The 21,418-nt window shown below is 51.8% G+C and overlaps 8 protein-coding genes across 8 annotated transcripts; 5 read left to right on the top strand and 3 right to left on the bottom strand.

Annotated features, from left to right (window-relative positions):
* Nucleotides 1-342: 342 nt before the first annotated feature.
* Nucleotides 343-5,579, top strand: N7468_005116 (putative Ras GTPase activating protein; the record flags this gene model as incomplete). Its single annotated transcript, XM_058474413.1, has 5 exons — nucleotides 343-699; nucleotides 902-1,200; nucleotides 1,265-4,299; nucleotides 4,354-4,632; nucleotides 4,690-5,579. 5 exons carry the CDS (start codon nucleotides 343-345, stop codon nucleotides 5,577-5,579), a joined length of 4,860 nt encoding a protein of 1,619 aa, XP_058330153.1.
* Nucleotides 5,580-6,173: 594 nt separating this feature from the next.
* Nucleotides 6,174-7,341, top strand: N7468_005115 (ENTH domain-containing protein; the record flags this gene model as incomplete). Its single annotated transcript, XM_058474412.1, has 5 exons — nucleotides 6,174-6,255; nucleotides 6,354-6,385; nucleotides 6,501-6,580; nucleotides 6,641-6,722; nucleotides 6,784-7,341. The coding sequence occupies 5 exons, from the start codon at nucleotides 6,174-6,176 to the stop codon at nucleotides 7,339-7,341; spliced, it is 834 nt and encodes a 277-aa protein (XP_058330152.1).
* A 50-nt stretch (nucleotides 7,342-7,391) lies between these two features.
* Nucleotides 7,392-8,024, top strand: N7468_005114 (uncharacterized protein; the record flags this gene model as incomplete). The annotated part of the gene is made up of 1 exon (XM_058474411.1): nucleotides 7,392-8,024. One exon carries the CDS (start codon nucleotides 7,392-7,394, stop codon nucleotides 8,022-8,024), a length of 633 nt encoding a protein of 210 aa, XP_058330151.1.
* A 1,140-nt stretch (nucleotides 8,025-9,164) lies between these two features.
* On the bottom strand, nucleotides 9,165-10,359 carry N7468_005113 (adaptor protein NBP2; the record flags this gene model as incomplete). Its single annotated transcript, XM_058474410.1, has 2 exons — nucleotides 9,165-9,860; nucleotides 9,922-10,359. 2 exons carry the CDS (start codon nucleotides 10,357-10,359, stop codon nucleotides 9,165-9,167), a joined length of 1,134 nt encoding a protein of 377 aa, XP_058330150.1.
* A 1,202-nt stretch (nucleotides 10,360-11,561) lies between these two features.
* On the bottom strand, nucleotides 11,562-12,644 carry N7468_005112 (uncharacterized protein; the record flags this gene model as incomplete). Its single annotated transcript, XM_058474409.1, has 1 exon — nucleotides 11,562-12,644. The coding sequence occupies one exon, from the start codon at nucleotides 12,642-12,644 to the stop codon at nucleotides 11,562-11,564; it is 1,083 nt and encodes a 360-aa protein (XP_058330149.1).
* Nucleotides 12,645-13,618: 974 nt separating this feature from the next.
* Nucleotides 13,619-13,993, bottom strand: N7468_005111 (uncharacterized protein; the record flags this gene model as incomplete). The annotated part of the gene is made up of 1 exon (XM_058474408.1): nucleotides 13,619-13,993. One exon carries the CDS (start codon nucleotides 13,991-13,993, stop codon nucleotides 13,619-13,621), a length of 375 nt encoding a protein of 124 aa, XP_058330148.1.
* Nucleotides 13,994-15,691: 1,698 nt separating this feature from the next.
* hmg1 (HMG-CoA reductase) lies at nucleotides 15,692-19,190 on the top strand (the record flags this gene model as incomplete). Its single annotated transcript, XM_058474407.1, has 3 exons — nucleotides 15,692-16,024; nucleotides 16,081-18,794; nucleotides 18,854-19,190. The coding sequence occupies 3 exons, from the start codon at nucleotides 15,692-15,694 to the stop codon at nucleotides 19,188-19,190; spliced, it is 3,384 nt and encodes a 1,127-aa protein (XP_058330147.1).
* A 1,595-nt stretch (nucleotides 19,191-20,785) lies between these two features.
* Nucleotides 20,786-21,412, top strand: N7468_005109 (Spa2 homology (SHD) of GIT; the record flags this gene model as incomplete). The annotated part of the gene is made up of 1 exon (XM_058474406.1): nucleotides 20,786-21,412. One exon carries the CDS (start codon nucleotides 20,786-20,788, stop codon nucleotides 21,410-21,412), a length of 627 nt encoding a protein of 208 aa, XP_058330146.1.
* Between the last annotated feature and the right edge of the window lie 6 nt (nucleotides 21,413-21,418).

Here is a 21,418-nt window from a genome sequence, read left to right as displayed (position 1 = left end):
GACCCCGTTGCGACCCGTTTTGGGGTAGGAGGTTCCCGGTTCGCTCCTTCCCTTTGCGTCCCCCACTGTCAACAAGAACTCGCAGGAGCGGGTCCTTTCCGAGCTCCATCTTCCTTCTCACCAGCTCTTCTTGAAGGGACCCTTTCATCTTCGTCGCATCGTGGATGCGAAATCACCGCGTCATATCACATTCCAAAGGGCTGATTGCAATAACAATTCGGCCGCTTCGACCTCCGACAGCCAACCAGCAACCCCCACTTCTGCTGTTCCAGCAGGGATGCGGTCCATCGACCTCAGGAATCTTTCATCGCTTTTCGTATTTCTGTCGCGACACTAATAGGGATGTCCTTCAACATCCCTTCCCTTAAGCGGGCCCAGACCGACATCCCTGCGCAGCAATCGAGTCCACTGCGACACGGATCCACGGCTTCCACCAATTCATCTTCCTACTCCGTTGAATCTGGCTCTTTCGCCCCCAGTCGCACAAGCACAGTCTCTTCCAATGCCTCCATTCCAAGCAGCCTAGGCCACCATCGAGGGAAGAGCGAGGCGAGCTCGATCATGGCCGATTCAGCAGGGTGGTCCAACGCGGGCGCAACTTATGAAAACATCCGTCGATCTCTACGGCCTCTTCAACAAGCGCCAAACATCTCTGCTGCCCCTGCGAGGCCTGCGCACCGCCATACGCGCAGCCATACAGTGGATGAGAACCCATTTTACAAGGAGTTACGACCAACCCCCCCCAGAGACGTCCCACGTTCATTTCAAAGAGAATGAATCACCGCGATACAAATCTCCTGCTTTGGAGCCTCAAACTCCACCACGAGCGAATTCGCCGCATCATTGGTCTCCCAATCCAACTCCAGGATCATCACGTTCAGGCTCACCTACCAAAACACAGTCCAACAGCCCTCATCCGCCGCCCCTGGTGACCGCATTCTCCGCCCCAGAGCTCGAGACCTTCCAGAAATCATCGACGCGCCACTTAAGGAACCTCTCTAAATTCGCGAAGTCTGGGGATAATGACGAATTTCAATTGACCTCTGCGACAGCTTCTGTCGTGGGATTGCAGGGTCGGCGACGCTTGCGACGAGCCGATTCAGTTGCTGGTCGGAACGGAGCCATTTCACCAGAGAAGCCCAAGTTATCATCATGGGCCGCTGGAAACTGGATGGACCAACAAAGACAGTTTCTGCAAGCGTACGAATACTTATGCCATATCGGAGAAGCCAAAGAATGGATCGAGGAAGTTATCCAGAAGCAGATCCCCCCCAATCGTCGAGTTGGAAGAAGCTTTGAGAGATGGTGTGACCCTTGCCGAAGTGGTCCAAGCTATGTACCCAGAAAAGCCTCTGGCCATATTCCGGAATCCCAAGCTACAATATCGCCACTCAAACAACGTCGCCATATTTTTCCGCTTCCTTGAGCAAGTCGAACTTCCTGATCTGTTTCGCTTCGAGCTGATCGACTTGTACGAGAAAAAGAATATTCCGAAAGTGATTCACTGCATTCACGCGTTGTCTTGGCTGCTTTTTAAGAATGGCATGTTGGACTTCCGCATGGGTAACCTGGTCGGTCAGCTTGAGTTCGAGGCTCACGAGCTGGAAAAAACGCAGAAGGGCCTCGACAAGGCGGGTGTGAGTATGCCGAGCTTTGCAGGCATGGCAGCGAACTTTGGCTCGGAGCCTGAGCCTGAGCCTGAGCCCGTAGAATCAGAAGAAGAACGGATCGACCGTGAATTACATGAGAATGAGGCTTCAATCGCTGATTTCCAAGCTCAGATCCGAGGAGCCATGTTGCGTTTGCAGCTTGGTAACATAATGAATGATCTTTGGGACTTCGAGCCGCTGCTCGTTGAGCTGCAATCCCGAATAAGAGGCGATTGGGCTCGGCAGATCAGCTCGTATCACCTTAGCATGCGCCAATTTGCGGTCCAGCTTCAGACAATCAGCCGCGGTTTTCTTGTACGTCAGCGCCAACAGGGAGAAATGCAACGGCGAAAGGCCCAGGAGTGCGACATACTTGCGTTGCAAAGTTTAATTCGCGCTGCCAGGGTGCGGGCTCAAACGAGCACCTTGAAGACTTCTGTGAGGAAAGAGGAACCTGGCATCAAGGAGTTTCAGGCTGCTATTCGGGGTGCACTCCGACGCAAAATTGTCGCAGACCAGTACGACGAAACACGATATGCTGAAAATGATGTTACAACTCTACAAGCCGTGATTCGCGGTGCCTTGCACCGACGACAGATAAGTGCGCAGTCTGAACAGATAAAGGAAGCCAGCCGGCCAGTTCAATCATTGCAGGCAGCGATCCGAGGTTTACTCGCTCGCCAACACATTTGCGAAATTAAGCTGTCACTTGAGACTGAAACAGGCTCTATTACTTCACTCCAAGCAGCACTCCGGGCATTCTCATCTAGGAAGCAGCACTCGCAGCTGCTTGCTGCCTTGACCAACACGGAGGCCTCATGTATTGCCCTGCAATCGTTCGTACGTGGGGTCGCTGTACGGAAGGGTAACGCTGCCATCCGCGAGAAACTCAGCCAGCATGCCTCCCTTGTAACACAGTTGCAGGCTATGTGGAGGGGGCAGGCACTGAGAGATTTCCTTGATGCACAGAAATTTGCCTTGCTGAAGGAGGAAAGTGTTATAGTAGACCTCCAGAATCGGGCAAGAGGCGCACTCTACCGCAAGCATCTGAAAGAGGAGCGACATACTTTGGAGCAGCAAGAACCCTCTATCATTGAATTGCAAGCGCTTTCGAGAGCTGCAATCCATCGTATCCAAATTGGTGAACTTCTTTCCCGTCTCGAAGAGAACGAAGAAGAGATTGTCGAGATTCAAGCTTTGGCTCGCGCTATGATGGCCCGAGTGCAGGTCGGCGAGATGCTGGCAGATCTTGAATCCGAAGAGGACTTCATTGTTGACATGCAGTCCCGTATGCGAGGACTTCTTATTCGAAAACGCTTCGAGGAGAGGCGACGCCATTACAACGAAAACATGGAGAAGGTTATCAAGGCCCAGAGTGTAATTCGCGGCCGAATTCAAGGACAAGCCTACAAAAGTCTTACTAGTGGCAAAAATCCACCCGTTGGAACGGTTAAAGGCTTTGTTCATCTCCTCAATGATAGCGACTTTGATTTCGATGAAGAGATAGAGTTTGAGCGATTACGAAAGACTGTTGTTCAACAAGTCCGCCAGAACGAGCTTGCCGAACAGTATATCAGTCAATTGGATATCAAGATCGCGCTCCTTGTCAAGAACAAGATTACCCTCGATGAAGTTGTCAAGCACCAAAAACATTTTGGTGGCCACATTGGCAGCCTATTATCCAACACAGAAATCTCGTCAAAAGATCCCTACGATCTCAAAGCCCTCAACAAGACCTCAAGGAGGAAACTCGACCAGTACCAGGTGCTTTTCTTCCTCCTCCAGACGCAATCCCAATACTTGGCTCGATTGTTCCGTCGACTTCGCGAACTCAATACCTCCGACAAGGAATATGAGCGTATAAGACATTTGATGATGGGTCTCTTTGGATATTCCCAAAAGAGGCGAGAAGAATACTACCTCATCAAATTGATTGCGCGCTCAGTCAAGGAGGATGTCGATGGTTTTGTAAGCCTTGCTGAATTCTTACGGTGCCATGCTTTCTGGAGTAAGCTTTTCGGCTCATATGCGAAGTCTCCTCGTGATAGAAAATTCATGAGAGACGTCCTCGGCACGGTAGTGAAGGAATCTGTCGTTGACAACCCTGAGCTCGACCTTGAAAGCGACCCCATTCAGATATACCGCTCCTCTATCAACAATGAAGAGCTTCGTACAGGTCAACGGAGTCGCCGACACCCAGATCTACCTAGAGAAGAGGCGATTCGTGATCCCGAGACTCGCGAGACGTTTATCCAAAACCTGCAAGACCTTCGCGACATTGCTGATCAATTTTTCTTGGCCTTCGAGGACTTCTTGTACCGCATGCCTTTTGGAGTAAGATATCTTGCTAAGGAAATGTACGAGTATCTTCTCGCCCGTTTCCCGCAGGATGATCCTGGACTCATTCTCCAAACGGTTGGTCACTGGGTGTGGAGGAATTATTTCCAACCTGCATTACTCGAGCCCGAAAAGTATGGTGTGGTTGATCGTGGCTTGACGCAAGAGCAGAAGAAGAATCTTGCAGAAATTTCGAAGGTTGTGGCGCAGGTCGCCTCTGGAAGACTCTTTGGAGCCGAGAATGTGTATCTCCAGCCATTGAACACTTACATCGGAGAGTCAATACAGCGTTTGGGTCGCACTTGGGGACAAAGTAAGTTCTCTTGCTTTCTTCATGCCTCTGACCGTTCTTGCTAACCAGTAACAGTGATTTCTGTCCAGGATGCTGAGACTTACTTCGATATCGATGAATTCAACGACCTTTACGCTAAGGCCAAACCCACTTTGTACATCAAAATGTCTGACATCTTCTCTATTCACCAGCTGGTGGCATCACAAGTCGATTTCATGTGTCCCAACCCAGATGATTTCCTCAAGCAGCTCTTACGCGACCTCGGGAATGTTAAGAACAACGAGAACGAATTGATGAGTGTTAGCTCGACGGAAATCAATCTGACCTTGAACCCTAAGCTGGCACAGGTTGAAGGTATGCCGACGAGAATAAAGTCATTTGAGTTGAATTCCGCTAACAAACAACTTATAGATCCGGAAGCAGCTGTCAAGGCCTTGTTCATGGAGACCAAGCGATGCATTTTGTATATCATTCGAGTGCAAAGTGGCACTAATTTGATGGACATCATGCTTAAGTCCCCCTCGGAGGAAGATGAGGATAGGTGGCAGACCTTGGTGCGTGATGAGCTACACACCAACAACCCCCGGCGGGGGGCCTACTCTGAGGCTAGCACTTTGGTCGACATTGGTGCTATGAGCTACTCAGAACTCAAGGGCACTGCTCTCGAGAATATTCTCCGTCTCGAGCAAGCGGGCAAGATCAGCCGGCACAACCACTACCAAGACCTCCTCAACGCCATTGCCATCGACATCCGAACCAAGCACCGCCGCCGCATCCAGCGCGAACGAGAACTCGAGGGCGCGCGATTAACCTCAACCCGACTGAGCGACCAAGCTGTCTACTTAGAGGGTCAACTCAAGACGTACAATGATTACATTGAGCAAGCAATGATCACTCTGCAAAATAAGAAGGGCAAGAAACGGTTCCTGATGCCCTTCACCAAACAATGGGACCACCAACGAGAGCTTCAGAAATCAGGCAAGGTATTCAAGTTTGGTTCGTACAAGTATTCTGCTCGAACACTCGCCGACCGCGGTGTGCTGGTTGGTTGGAAGGGCTATACCGAGCGGCAATACGACCGAGTCGACTTGACAATCTCTAGTAACGAAGTCGGAGTATTTACGATTGACGGCAGCAGTGGCAACATGATGGTGCCTGGTGCCAGCGCACAGGTTCCGCTGGATGACCTGCTACAGGCTCAATTCAATAATTCACAGTTCATGGACTTCTTCGATGGGCAGATGCGGGTGAATGTGAACCTGTTCCTGCATTTGATTATGAAGAAATTCTACAACGAGTGAGCTGACGGATGTGACGAGGGACGATGAATGGTGGGCATTATTGGCGATATCCTTATTCTTTTTATTCTTTCATGTTTCATTCCACTTGATGTTTAGATACCTCGGTATTTTCTTTCTGTATGGAATTTTTTTTTTAGCGGCAGCACCTCGGGTTTTCTCCACGGGGCTCTGAACGGACATGTACACAATGTGACCATGACAATTGCCTTATTACGCAGGAGTAGCTTCGAAAAAAATAGGCTAAACAGATATCATAGGGTACTCTTCTAATCACTGAATCAATCAAGACCCATTTCAATTTTTTTTTATCCGAAGTCAGAAGTAACGTTGGATTGGTATGCATGCTTTAACTGCTGGTGTTGATTTCATAGATCGATCAGGGGCTGCCACGTGACTTGCGCTCTTGGAATCCGCCAGCTGGAAGGCCGGACGCCCCCGTCCAACTGCCCATTCTCTCCTTATAATCCAATCCCTGTAGGGCGTGGATCACTTGGTCTTTATTGGCTCATATTTGCCCGAGCGCCTTCACCGATTGCCTTCGACGCCCCGGTCTCCCTCTCCCTGTTGCATCTGATTTCGACACGTCTCGTCACCATGGACTTCAGCAATTTGAAGGAATCCGTCAGCAACCTGACCTTGTATGATCTCAAGGCGGGTGTGCGCAAAGTTCAGAACGGTACGCCAGATGCCACAAAATTGCCTACCGTCAACGCAGTCGAATGCGACAGTTTGCCTGTCGCTCTAAAAGATCCCAAGCTGACCGTTCCGTCATAGCCGTTATGAACTATACCGAAATGGAGTCCAAGGTCCGTTTCATGCCCAATGCCCTGCGTTATACATACGAATCTCCCCCGGCGACTTCAATGCGACAATCCCTTTACTATTTTAGAAGCAAGATTAGGATCACTAATTTGGGTCTAGGTTCGGGAAGCCACAAACAATGAACCTTGGGGTGCTTCGACCACACTGATGCAGGAGATTGCCAACGGAACTCACAGCTAGTGAGTAGCATGACCCAACTGATCTAGCTCTGAAGGTCCGATCCTAATCGATTCCAATAGTCAATTGCTGAACGAGATTATGCCTATGATCTACAAACGGTTCACCGATAAGTCCGCGGAGGAGTGGCGACAAATCTACAAGGTAGGGCATACTGCGATTTGCGCATGTCGATGCAGGAACTGATATTTTGGCACGAACTTAGAGTCTCCAACTCCTCGAATTCTTGATCAAGAATGGATCAGAACGCGTGGTTGACGATGCCAGATCTCACATGTCGCTGCTGCGGATGCTCCGGCAATTTCACTACATCGACATGAACGGGAAGGACCAGGGAATTAATGTGCGCAATCGATCATCCGAGCTCGTCAAATTGCTGGGTGATGTCGAGCAAATTCGCTCTGAACGCAAAAAGGCTCGTGCCAACCGGAACAAATTTGGCGGATTTGAGGGTGGCATCAATGCCGGAGGAATGGGTGGCTCTTCCGGTCGTTATGGCGGATTTGGAAGTGACAGCGGGGGCTTTGGTGGATATAGTGGTGGTGTTTACGGAGATGGTGGAGGCTTCGGCGGCGCCTCGAGCGATTTCCAAGAATCTTCTTCTGGCCGCCGGGGCAATCGATTTGATGAATACGATGAATACGACGAGGGAGATGCGGTCTCAGCTCGACCCGCCGCTCCTCCAAAGCAGAAGAAACCAGAGCCGGCGCCTGCTCCTCCCCCGTGGCGAACATGCTTGACTTTGACGATGAGGAAACCGTGATAACTTCGTCGACTGCTGCGGGCAAGCAGCCAGCAGGAGGTGGTATCAATATGCTCGACAACGGAGACGATGATGAATTCGACGACTTCCAGTCTGCAACCCCTGCCCCATCGGCTCCAGCATCAAACTCGTTCTCGATTCAGCCCCCTGCCTCCACTGGCAGCACCAACATGAGCACCCAATTCGTCGCACCCAAGCCTGTATCAGGATCGCAAGGCGCGAACATCAACGGTATCGTCGGCTTCACATCAGCTACTCCCACCCCGCCGGCTAGCTCTATTGCCTCGCCTGTCTCGCAGACAGCTTCCATGCAGCAGCAGCAAGTACCCAAACCCACCGGCTACCAAGCAAAAGGCCCCAACTACTTTACTTCTATCCCCTCCGTTTCTTCCCAATCCTCCTCCCACGCAGCCACACCATCCTTCTCTTCTTCTAGCTCCGCCAAACCCGCTGCCTCAGCAGCAAAATCCTCGGGCGACGCCTTCGGCTCGCTCTGGTCCACTGCCAGCGCCAGCGCCGGAATCACTAAGTCCAACACCGGACCAAGCAAGGGCCCCAACCTCGCCAGCATGGCCAAAGAAAAAGCTTCCGCCGGTATCTGGGGTGCTCCTGCTGCACCTTCCACCCCGCAGGCACAACCCAAGCCAGCCAGTGGTTCAGCTTTCGACGACCTGCTGGGCTGATTTCCTTTTATCTCCCTTAGGTACCTCCTCTTGGGGACTTGAGACTACATCGCTTATTCTCCCATCATTGATGCCGTTTAGTACAGGAATCTCCTTTCTCCGTAAGTATGAACACGTACGCGGCATTTCATTGTCAAGACCCATCTCTTGTTGTCCTTTCCAACCATCTTGTGCTTTCTGCCGACCTTGATGGCCCCCCTTATTTGATTCTTCATTTGTGTTTCTGGATTAGCAGAGCAAATTCTGAAAATTTCCCCTTATCATTTCCCCTTTTATTTCTTCTTTGCTGTGTGGACAGCTTCGTACTTCGTACTAGTAGATTGTTCTTGCTATACTCCATCTTTACAGCCGTCTATTGACGTGATCGGTGCCTGGACGAATGCATACATACTGGGAGTACTGAGTTTGATATTATCATAAAGCCTCGCCAATACTACTGGCAGTAAAATCCGTATAGGCCAACTCGTAATTAATACCGACTCCTTCGTTTTTGTTAAGGATTGGCAAACATTCGTACAAGACGGACAGAGAGCAGGTATTATATGAATAGATAGGCATTACGCTGATGCTAAAAGATGCTAGGACAACGCCTGCGCTGAAGGAGGCTAGATACAGTGCAAACAAAAAAAGGGGGAGAGGGAACAGGAATTCATACGGCAGAAGACAGAAAAATATGGAGGGGAGCGCATCGGACTAAGGCAGACGAAGGGTTCATCAAGAGGTGATCGTCTGCTGTATTCCATATGGTCCTTTAATAGTTGTATTGATGGCGTGGGCAGGTGTCGTGGAGGAGAAGCGTAAAAGTAGAATGTGGAGGGTTCATTCATTGGTGGATATGGTTGTACAAAGAGACCTTTGTTAGACCTCACAGTCCCCATGTTTTCACTCCCGAGGGCTCAGCCCTCGACGTGGGCGAATGAGGGGGGTAGAGTTGCATATCATAGTGGTCTTCTTCCGTGAGTGTATGAAGCATCAGGTTGAGCAAAGCTACTCGACTTCCGCGAGGTTTGATCCATTGGCGGATCACGCTTGGAATGCCATTGATGCTCGACACGATTCGAGCGGCGTACAAAGCGTCCGAGCTAAAACCTAGTGCTCATGAGGATCGAAAATGATATATGCGGACATGTACCAATTGCGTCAGGGTTTGTCTGTCGTGCCAGCGACGACGTTGGCGTCATCAACTTTGGCAGATTCTTCTGTTTTGTCCTCCTGGGCCGCACCGCTTGTGCCAATTGGACCGCTTTGAGTAGGGGTCGGGATGCGATCATCGTCGGTCATATCCATGGATGTACTGGTATCCGTCGAGTCTGCGTGAAGCTCCTCCCCATTCAACGATGTCAAGCCGCCTTCGATATCACGGAGAAGCCGTACAAATTGCTCTGGAACAAGACCATTTTCGCCTGTTTTGGGATCTTCCGCAACTAGCCATCCCTCGCCGTGTCGATATGAGACATAGATCACTTGTCCCTCTGTGAGGGGGAGTTCGTTCTCGTGCTCGCGCGTGAAATCGAAGAGCGCAACGGCTTTCCCATGCATCTCTTCGTCCGGGCATCCGACCGCGAATTGGTAGTCGTTCGCATATCGATCTTCACCAGAAAGCCCGTCTGGTGATTGGAGGCCGACATCAGGTGCATATCCTTGCTGTGCGACATAGTGCGAATACCGGCCTTCATGAGCAGGATATGTGACATATTCTCCGCCGGGCCCATTCTCTGATCCATCGCTACCATTGACATAGTATGTCTCGCTGCCATCGGCATTTATGCTAACCAAAGTGCCCCGGTCCGAGTGGCCCTCCGGGGGGCACTCGTTATGCCGTTTGCAGTTGAGCCACTGTTCTTCTTACGTTGCCGCAGCGAAGTGACTACCGGGCTATGGAGGTCTTCATCTTCACTGTATGGGGACCGTCGCCGAAGGACATCGCTGGCAGTTGCTGGTGGCCTTGAGGAGGGGTTGATTCCGTGTTCCACGGCCCCGCCACCCATGGGCCCCGTGATGTATCCCATGATGGCGGAGGATCCGACAAGCGGCGGTATTCACTTGCGGGTGTGGTATCGCCGGAGGGCTGCGGGGGTGGGCCGTAATGTAAAGGGTGGATAGGTGGGTAAGCAAAGTCACGGACGAGCGCATACGGCAGGCTGGAGTGGAAGATAGGAAATACGTGGGAACCCGGGCGCGAGCGGCTCTGCGATGCAAAAGACACATTGGAGTATGTAGACAAGCGATTCTTTGCACCTGGAGGAGACTTGACAGAGGAGTCCGTATTAATGGGCGGCAGAACCGCCAGGTTGTCTGTGTCCGGCATGTCGGGCGACGCCGTCGGCGAGGTCATTTTGGAGGGAGACAAGGTCGAGGAGACGATGTGTGATGATCGAGAGATTCAGCAAGGATTAGGATAGAGTGTTCATTGGCCACGTTTCGCAGGTTTCTAATTTTGCATTGCGATGGGTGTGCGCAATATCCCACTTTGCGACTTGGGAAGTGGGGAGGGGTTGAAGAAGAGCGCTTCTTCACTCGCAACGTGCCCTGGAATTCCTCCAAGTGAAGCAGCGTTCCACCGTAGCTCGATCTCTTTCCCACCGGTTACGGATACCAAGAGCGCGCCCCCCGGGTTTGGGCGTTTTGGGCGGGAGCGGCAAAGTTAAGGAGGGGAAAGGTTCGCGCGGGGCGGAGGATTGATCGAGTTACGGCCCCAGGAGAACTGAGGAACACAGGCTCCACTGGAGATTCGAGGATATGATGGAGGCCGAGGTCCTCGAAGCACTCGATGCGCTGGGGTCCCGCAATCAGTTCGAGAGGCAATACTGCTAAATATAGCCAGGACCTGCACGAGTGTCAGATATCAAACTGTGAACCCCGATCCAGCGCTTATTCAGGGACGAGGAGAAAGTAGCATGTCCTCGGCTGTCCATTTCAAAAGAAAAGACAATGTCTAGGGATCGTGTCTTGCTTCTTCTTTTTGGATCGGTTTCTCTAGGAAACAATGCTATGCGATCGGAGATAGAGCATACCTTTTTTTGGCAGAGAGATCACCCCTCCTTAGGGTGGATGATCAACGCCAGCGGCAGGGTTGGGGCCTGAGCGAAGTAGACTTGCGACAGACTCCCTGAGCTTCAGATGCAGGTCTCAAATTGTCAAATTGACCTGGAGCCGCTTGGAATTCACGCAAGACAGCCTGTGGGAATTGAAGCTTCGCGGGGATTAGGTCAGCAATCACGTGTGTGTTTCAGATGGACACTAATCCACAATGAGATACGCCGCATACAGACGATGATTGGGCAGATCTATGGAACTAAACAGGCGCGCTTCTATAACAGGAGATTGCGGGATTGCGGGATTACGGGATCGTGGGATTGGTAGGATTCAGGGGGTGATTGTTCAATTCCATCACACCCCATTTGTCATGCATTTTACATTTGAGACCTAGGGATCTTTGATTCTATTGAGCTGGTACATGGATTGGATCCTGGGTATCTTTTAAATCCAGAAAGCAAAAACAACAGAAAAAGTGGAGAGAATGTTGATGTGAACTGCTCAGGAAAGCGTTGCCGTTTGAGGGCAGACGTAGTAGACTTGTGTCTTTGTCACCCATTCAGTCGTTGCAGCTGCTGTCTCAGTCATGGTGACAGTATAGGTTGACGTAGGGGCTCCTGCTGAGGCACTTGTCGGATCTTTAGAGAGCGTGGAAGACGCAGGAGAGACAGCAGAGGCGAGGGAAGCCGAAGAAGCGGAGCCAGCAGGCTGGGGATCAGATGCATTCTCTAGATCTTCAAACTCTGACTGAATCGAGGCGCTGTTCAGATCTTGGCCGACCGCGTATTTGAAGCTGGATTTTGTCTGACTATTTGGTGATTCCACCACGTCGATATCCATGCAGGTGGTGTAGATCTCTTGCTTTCCGTCGGGATAAGTTGGGTCACCTCCTGGTAAGGTGGGCCAGTCCCATACCCAGTAAAGCGTGTAAGGCTTGCCGGTTGGAGCGTTGGAGGGCAACTGAATATCTTGTTGACACCAGAGGTCTGCCCCCATCAGTTGGTTGGCTTGATGCGGATACTCTTTCTGTCTAGTAGTGGAAATCTCGCCAGAGTTGATTTGATAGCAACGGCTGTCGTCAAAGTTCTGCTTGGACAATAGGACACCAGAGCCGTCACCACCGGTGCCCTCTCGATTCCATTTTCCATGAACGTTGAGCAGAGTCTCGTCCTTTTTTGGCTGGGTTGTTCCATACACATAGATCGTCCCGCGATTCTTGGGTTTACCGGGTTGGTTCTGAGGCAGAGTGACATGTCCATTTTCTTGGTAGCGGAGAGCGACTGCAGCGCCAGCGCTGGCTTGGAGACGTGGACTCCCTTTTGTCTGGTTGTAGGTATCTTGGGTGTCTTTGCACATCTTCGTAGTCGGCATCACTACTGTGACATTCTGCTGTGTGTTGGGTGGAATCAAGTTCACCATGGTTGGGTCACTGAATCCAGGTGCCGTGCGGAGTACGTTCCCTCGAGCGTATCCCGGCTCGCCTATGAAAGTACCATTTGGCGCGATCACAGTGAGCTGCTCGATCCAGGAATGCGCATTGACGTACGTGCCAAGGACAAGTAGAGAAAGGAGGGCGTGGGTCATCTTGAAGTTCCTTTGTCGTGTTCGTGATAGGGTTCAGAGTTCACTCGTGCGGTCTACCGACCAGCGGTAAGACTTTTGTATGAAGGGGGTTCTAAATTGGAAGGAGCGCAAGACACTCTATTTATAAGGGAAAGTGGCAGCGTGTGAACAAGAAAGAGCGTGAATGAAGGTCGAAACAGCGTGAATGAAGAGCTCCGGACAAGGCAAAAATGACAGGCTTCGAAAGGCTGCAATAGAATGGCAGAATGAAGATACAAGGGGAATGAAGTGTTTAATCGAAAGTATGCCAAACGCCTCGGGGTGTAAAAGTGAATATGAATGGGATTCAACCTGGTTTCACAGAGGGTGTTATGATTATTTCGTCTGGAGGGCTTTCAACCTCAAAGGCACTTTGTGCCTGGGATACGGTAGCACATATAGCGGAAGGCCATTGTTGGAGGGAGGACCGCGCTTAAATGGAGCAATTCTAAACAAATATCGCCATCCTTCAGATTGAAACAACCTAGAGGTATCACTAGGCCGCCGATAGAGCTCCTCAGTCCCCAGAGCCACCAGATCAGAGGCAACAGGAAAGAAATGGTTGGGCCATGTTGTTGCAAAAGCGACGGAGCCTGTAGCAGGAAGTGGAGGACAGGGGATATTCTTGAGCCTGAGACAGATTCCACCTTCACCCTGGCGCGTAAGATAGACCGGAGCGCCTGGACCAATTTTGCAGACGTTGCAGAAGTTGCACGTGTTGCATATTCGAAGCCAAGGCGGCGCGGCGAGATTCGCGATTGGCCCGTTCTAGGAGGCTCTAAGCGCTTTCCCCTAGATCTGCCATGCCCAATGTTCTGCATTTAGATGTCGATGCGCCCGGGTCAGGGGTGGAGCTTGGCTTTCAGCGGAATGAGTATAGGCTGCAAAACTTGAAGGTTGTCATTAGATCATCTGTGTCAAATGTCGCCCCAGCGTGAAGGAACTCTTCATTCTTCCTACTTTCCACGTCGGTGCCATACCGACTCGCTACGGCCATGGCTTGGTTGTGCCAACGGGGCCATGAAAGTGGCGCGATTCCTAGCCTGGCCATTTCTTGCTCTTTCACCCTCTTCGTCACTGTCTCTCCCTGACTTGTGTCGCTCTCCAGCCCCACATATACTATTATACCCCCTGGCATCTGCTGCGCCTTCATCGATGGCCTGGAAGACCCCAGCGAGCAAATTCAAGTTGCTTCCATTTCGGTCGTACTCATATAGGTAAGTTCCCCGAAGCCAGCAGTAGACCCTCGGATAGTCGCCGTCGTCGGAGCTTAACAAGTTTTCGATCCTTGTTGCTCTGTGGAGCCTAGTCAGGTCAGGTTTGAAGCTCATTCTGGAGGAGTGGCAAAAAGAGCGCGGGGTTGGCGTGAAGCAACAGACTTAAATCGGTCTTTCGAGTTATCTGATTTTGATCCGATTGCGCCTAGAGGTCGGCGGGGTCCGCCAGGTCCAGTTCAGCATTTCAGCAAAACGACCTGGGATCTAGAACCACGCTAGCCATTGCAGATAGATGAGGAGGCTTGCTAACAACCCGCCTGCTTCTTCAAAGTGCCGTACTTCAACATCATGTAAGCTATCTGTGATCCTTCCTTCCAGTCAAGTTCTCCTTGCCTATTGCAGTAATCTTCTTGACCTCCGAGGTCTACGGAACCCCATCCCGGCAGTGCACCTGCTCCACTCACTTACTTATTCCAGTAATTATCAATATGGAGGGATTTGGGAGCATATGAGTATGAGATGCTCCCAACGTAAGGCGCACTCTCAGACATTATGTCGGCGAGCAACATAATGGCGGTCTGCTTATCTGAGGAAGGTACGCAACCATTCAGCATTCCCTGCCGTCAATACCGCCACGTACTGCAGATGAAGGTGGACCCTGATTCCGTGGAACCCAAGCGACTAAGTGGATTCGTGGATCCCACGACTCGGGTCCCGGCCTCGTGGCCTTAGCCCTTCCCGATCGACGAACTCGCTAAATTCGTGCCTACGGGCGTACTAATATGCCAAAGGACATTTTCTATTGGGAGAGGTATTACGATGTTCACAAGGGATGCGTAATACAGCCTGTATGGACAATGCAAGGTTATCATTGACGTTTTCTGTGCTACACACCGACCTTGGTATTAAGCACGAGGGAATCTGCGTGGCACCTACACTTGTCAATCGGCAATGGCAATTTGGGGATGGGGCGCAATTGTACTTTTCCATTGATCCTAACTCCCGGGTGCCGTCCACAGGGAGGGGTAAACCTCCAAATCGGCAAAAGCTTCGGGGGGCCAATAGAAAATTCCTGGCAACAAAGAACGGGGGGGGCAAAAAGCAAGCCTTCCAAGGTTGGATCGCCGGGGTTTCTGGCGGGATGCTTTATACTCAATCAGGGAATCCGCGTCCGCCCTAGTGGCTTTGGTCGATGGTGTCCGCTTATCATTCTCTGCACCCCCTTCAGAATTCCTCACCGTCTCTTGTGGTGAAGAGGAAGGTTTTTGTTCATACAATTGAGAAGCCTGTTCGTATAGGCCCGAATCTACCCCAGAGCCTTCCTTAAAATTCAAAAAAGCGGGTTTTGGCAGCAGCCACAGGTAATCAGGTAATCGATTGTGGCTTAGCGACCCCGTCGGCAATACTTAATTCCAGCGGGTCTGGGAGCTCGAATTATTTTGCGGCCTTCAGGGGTCCTTCTCTCTTGCGATCTCCGCGCGAGGAAGTCTTGTGCTTTTTTTTTTTCTTTGTTTTTCTTCCTTTTGGTAAGTTCCTTTTGCAGACCTTTCCCCAGAAACGCGCGTGTGACCTTCGGAGTTGTGGATTGACCAGAGAAAAAAAAAACATAGACCCCTTAGACTGTCAAGAACCCAACCGCTTCGTGCGAGCCACATGGGGAACTCTATCTAAGCTTCTCTCCAGTTAAGCTCCTCCCGCGCTGGTGTTGGTCGGAAAGAATTGCATCGCGGTCAATTCGTGCAGGCATTGGTCCCTGCCGGCCTTCTGAACGCTTCAAACATTCCCGACCTTCCCGACACCGCTTCCCCAACCATGGCCACCTCGTTGATTTCAAAGAGACTACGCACTGCGGAGGACACCGATGCTGAACCCAGCTGGATTCGGCGCCAGGTGACCTCTGCCCTCCAGTGTGTCTCTCGACGCGCTTGTGTACACCCGATCCACACCATCGGTATCATTGCTCTTCTTGCCAGCACCACCTACGTTGGTCTGCTTGAAGGCAGCTTGTTGGACACCACCAGGAACCCAAGGAACATTGCCGGTCAGGTGGACACCGATGCTCTTATCCAAGGAAGTCGAACCCTGCGTTTGGGAGAGTCCACCTCCTGGAAGTGGCAGGCGGAAGATGCTTGGGCCGACTCGAAAGTGAGTTTGTCTTTTTGCCTTTACTCCATTGATTGGTTCTAACAATGAGTTTGTAGGACATTGAAAGCCCGTCCATCCATCATCTCGGTTTGACTACCTTTATCTTCCCTGATGCCACCTCTTCAACGGCACCCTCCGACAAGGATGTTCCAATTCCCGCCAATGTCTCTGCCTCAACGGTCCCATATACTCCTAATCTCTTCTCACCTTTCTCTCAAGATTTTGCCCTTGCATACACTGTGCCTTTTGATCAGGTTTCTGATCTCCTGAAGGCAGTCCAGGAAATCCCCAAGCCATCGGCCGAGGAGGAAGAGGAGACTGAGTCAAAGAAATGGATCATGCGAGCTGCTCGGGGAGCCTCGACCTCCCGCGCCGCTCTTCTGCTGTGGTTTACAAACACCTGGGGGTCATTCGTAGACCTGATCAAGCATGCGGAAACTATTGACATTGTTATCATGACCCTTGGGTATATTTCGATGCACCTGAGCTTTGTGTCCTTGTTCTTCTCCATGAGACGACTTGGCTCCAATTTCTGGCTGGCTACAACCGTTCTGTTCTCAGGATCCTTTGCTTTCCTATTTGGTCTTTTGGTAACCACTAAGCTTGGCGTGCCAATTAATCTTCTTCTGCTGTCTGAGGGTCTGCCTTTCCTGGTTGTGACGATTGGATTTGAAAAGCCTATTATGTTCACACGGGCCGTTTTGAACGCTTCCGTGAACAGCAGGCGCCCCAGCCCTGGAGCTGCCCCTCGTCCATTGTCTTCTACTACCCCCGGCTCAATCCAAGATTCCATTGCGACTGCCATTAAGCAGCAGGGCTTTGAGATTATTCAGCACTACTGTATTGAGATCGGTCTGTTGACTATTGGTGCCGTTTCCGGTGTACAGGGTGGTCTCCAGCAGTTCTGCTTCCTTGCTGCGTGGATTCTCTTTTTCGACTGTGTGCTTCTCTTCACCTTCTACACCACTATCCTCTGCATTAAGCTTGAAATTACCCGCATTCGTCGCCACGTTGCTCTCCGCAAGGCCTTGGAGGAAGATGGTATTACTCACAGCGTTGCTGAGAGTGTTGCCTCCAGCAATGACTGGCCCAACGCAGGATCGGAGAGCGTTGATGGTGACACAAGCATCTTTGGACGTAAAATCAAGTCCAGCAATGTGCGTCATTTTAAGATCTTCATGGTTGGTGGTTTGATTCTGATCAATGTGGTGAATTTGTCCGCTATTCCATTCCGCAACACTGGTAACGGCGCTTGGATCTCCCGTTTGTCCAACTTTATGGCTCCGACTCCCATTGACCCATTCAAGGTCGCTGAGAACGGTCTGGATGCTGTCTACGTGACTGCCAAGAGTCAGTTGCAGGAGACCTTGGTGACCATCCTTCCCCCCATCAAGTATACCTTGGACTACCCGTCCGTCCATTACGCCGCTACCCAGGTCCCTGGCTCAATCGACATTGAATATACGGATCAGATCTTGGACGCAGTAGGTGGAAAGGTTCTTGAGAGCCTACTCAAAAGCGTCGAGGACCCCTTCATCAGCAAGTGGATCATCGCTGCTCTGACATTCAGTATCATCCTCAACGGTTATCTCTTCAATGCCGCACGTTGGAGCATCAAGGAGCCTGAGATTATTCCCGAAGCCCCTGAGGAGCCTATCGCACCCAAGGTTTATCCCAAGTTTGAGCCCAACGAACAGGAGTCTACCCGCACCCCTGCTGAGTGTGAGCTGATGCTCAAAGAAAAGCGTGCTCCTTACCTGACTGACGAGGAATTGATCGATCTTTCACTTCGTGGCAAGCTTCCTGGGTACGCTTTGGAGAAGACCATGGAAGACGAGGAATTGATGAGCCGCGTTGATGCTTTCACCCGGGCCGTCAAGATCCGCCGTGCCGTCGTCGCTCGTACCCCTGCCACCTCTGCTATCACATCAACCCTTGAGAAGTCTAAGCTGCCCTATGAGCACTATAATTACGGTCTTGTTCACGGTGCTTGCTGCGAAAACGTCATTGGATATCTGCCTCTCCCTCTTGGTGTTGCCGGTCCATTAAAGATCGACGGCCAGAGCTACTTCATCCCTATGGCTACCACTGAAGGTGTGCTTGTCGCCAGTACCAGCCGTGGCTCCAAGGCCATCAATGCTGGTGGCGGCGCTGTGACTGTCTTGACCGGTGACGGTATGACTCGTGGTCCTTGCGTTACCTTCCCTACTCTGGCTCGGGCCGCAGCTGCGAAGGTGTGGATTGATTCTGAGGAGGGTCACAACATCATTAAGACTGCCTTCAACTCGACCAGCCGTTTTGCTCGTCTGCAGAGCCTGAAGACTGCGCTCGCTGGTACCTACCTGTACATCCGGTTCAAGACCACTACCGGTGACGCTATGGGGATGAACATGATTTCGAAGGGTTGTGAGAAAGCCCTGGATGTCATGTCTAAGGAATGTGGCTTCGACGACATGGCAATCATTTCTCTTTCTGGTAACTTCTGCACGGACAAGAAATCTGCTGCTATCAACTGGACCGATGGGCGTGGCAAGTCCGTTGTGGCTGAGGCCATCATCCCTGGCGATGTTGTGAAGAGTGTTTTGAAGAGTGATGTCGACGCCCTTGTTGAGTTGAACGTCAGCAAAAACTTGATCGGAAGTGCCATGGCAGGCTCCCTGGGTGGTTTCAACGCCCACGCTTCCAACATTGTCTCTGCTATCTTCCTGGCCACCGGTCAAGATCCCGCCCAGAATGTCGAGAGCAGTAGTTGTATCACAACCATGAAGAAGTAAGTCAATGGACAGATGGAGTCTCCCGTTTGATTCGGTGCTAAAACTTTTGCTGCAGCTCCAACGGCAACCTCCAGATCTCCGTTTCCATGCCCTCCATTGAGGTGGGTACCATTGGTGGCGGTACTATTCTTGAGGCCCAGTCGGCGATGCTAGATCTGCTCGGTGTTCGCGGTGCTCACCCCACCAACCCTGGAGACAACGCTCGCCAGCTCTCTCGCATTATTGCTGCCTCTGTGCTTGCCGGTGAACTCAGTCTTTGCGCTGCCCTTGCCGCTGGCCATTTGGTAAAGGCCCACATGGCTCACAACCGTAGTGCTGTCCCTACTCGGTCCTCGACTCCGGTTTCCGCTGCTGTTGGTGCTGCCCGTGGCCTTTCCATGACTTCCAAGTAAGCCATTCCAGTCACGGGGCTCACGATTGCAAGCCACCGAGATCTTCGGATTTCTATAATTTCTATTCTCCAACGCCGAACCATATAGACGAGTCTTGTCCCCCTCGTCTTTCTCTACGGATGCGAATCCTGCATCTCTCTTCCTCGGCAGCCTTTTCGGCTGCTCGTGAAACTAAAAGGGAAAATCCTCATGGAATATCTAGGCGTTGTCGGTCTGTCGCTTCAAATCCTAGAGTTTCCCTCGTAGGGGCATTCACACGAAACGCTGCCGCCGGCGGTCATGAGCCACGCTCTTGTTACATTTTGTACGTAAGTTATTTCCATCTGGACAGATAGGTTGGACACGACAACCTAGCAGTCTTATAATGTTGAAATTGAAAAAAAAAAAAGAGTTATATTCAGGGTAAACCTCTCAATGCTCGTACGCGTAGAGAATTACCCGCAAGTCACGGTCGGCGATAAAGCACACTGTGTGATGCTTCGTATACGCACCCGAGCCACACTCGCCTTGACCAATCTGGGGCCGGTCGAGATTCCCTCGACCTCCTTCCTGACTTAGGGTTGCCCCTGGATTGGCGTCCCTGTCGCATCTGGAGAATCAACCCCATACTGCCCTGTAATTAACTAACTTATTCCATGGATCGATCATTTCAGTCTTCTTGTCTCCGCAAATAGGAAGCTGTCCCCGGCACCACCCAAGTCGTCCAGAGAGAGTCTGGGCCCAATAAGCGGCCGGTGCGCCCCGGATGGACGTCCAGTCCCTGGTGTGGCTGTGTTCTTACGCGTATTGATACCGTCAGATTTTAGTACGCTCTTAAACTTTGTGTGCCTTGTTCTTTTCTTCTCTCTCCATTGACCTGATAAGTCATTTGGCACGAGACGAGGCCCATGGGGAATCAAAAAAGCTTATTAGGATGTAGACCGTCGAATGTCTCAGGTCTCGAGCATATACAAGAGACATAGAAGAGACCCCAAAACCCACATGTAATGATCCTCCCCCCAACAGTGTACGAATGAAAAAGCGCCATTCCAGGTACCTGCATCGGCACGCCAATAATTCAAGCTGTACTCCGTAAGGACCGGCGGGTCCGTAAGGGAACTAAAGGGAAGCCCGGAGTTCTCTCGACGAATTCACTTTCTCCCCTTTCGAATCGACTATCCTGCCTGGCCTACACTCATTTGGCACGGGTGGCTTCCCTTACTCGCCCCTTTCTCTTGGTCTCCCAGTCCACACCCCTGCGGCTCCCTGTTTGACACATTCCGATCGAGGAGATAAACTGGGTCTAGGTCTGTCAACTCCGCTCGGTCGCCTCGAGGTTCGCATCCTATATTCCCGACCGACCGGCTTTATTCGATTCCCACGACGTGACCAATAGGAGGAGCCTTTGATTCCTTGCGACTCTGATATGAATGGCCATTCGGGAGCCATGTCGCCTGTATCTGTTGACGGCAGCGACTGGTCCGGCATCAATCAATACCAGAAGTCAGATCCCCCATTCTCGCCAACTTTATCTCGTGGCGCCCTGCACACCCCCCCAACTTCGGGCATTCCCAGCGCCCCCATGAGTCCCTAGCTTACCTGTCAGCCCGAGCGCCATGGGGGCCTCACAGCCCAGCAGCGGCAACCCGTCGCCACCGAACTCCGTAACCGCCAGATCCAGCGTTGGCACCCTGGGCGGAGACGAACGCGACGGCGGTCGACGCCGCAGACAAATGGAGGAGATTCTGGCCCAGCATTACGGTGCTCTGAAGCGGTTTCTAAACGCCGCGAACCGCAACGACCAGAATGCTAGCCGCTCTAACAAGGCTCGCGACAAGCTGCTGCGACTCTCACCCACCCAGTTCCACGAACTCAGTACCGATGTCTACGATGAGTTGATCCGTCGCCAGAAGGCCAATCCCCCCCCCCAGGCCGTCCGCCTCGTCCCGATGTTCCTCCTTTCCTCCCTCCTCGACCGGATTTCCACGAAAAGCGTAACCAGGCTCGCTCGAAGCTCGCTTCGCTTCAACATGGTCGTTTCCGTGACTTGGCGACGGATGTATACTGTGAGCTGGAGCGCCGGTTTCCTCAATTTACGGGCCGTCGTCCCCCGAATATGCCTCCGGATGGTCGCCGTTCGCAGTCTCGGGGCCCTCCAAGGAATCGTGGCTATCCATCTGGACCCCCCGGCAGCCCTTTCCCACCGCGACAAGGGTCCCTTGGCGGAGCTCCTCCCGGAATGAACGGTG

The sequence above is a fragment of the Penicillium chermesinum genome (genome assembly GCF_028974085.1).
Source record: "Penicillium chermesinum strain IBT 19713 chromosome Unknown utg000004l:1.0-3345178.0:1.0-3348027.0, whole genome shotgun sequence".
Classification (NCBI taxonomy): domain Eukaryota; kingdom Fungi; phylum Ascomycota; class Eurotiomycetes; order Eurotiales; family Aspergillaceae; genus Penicillium; species Penicillium chermesinum.
Note: the sequence above shows the minus strand (reverse complement) of the source record. Positions and strands in the feature narration are given on the sequence as shown.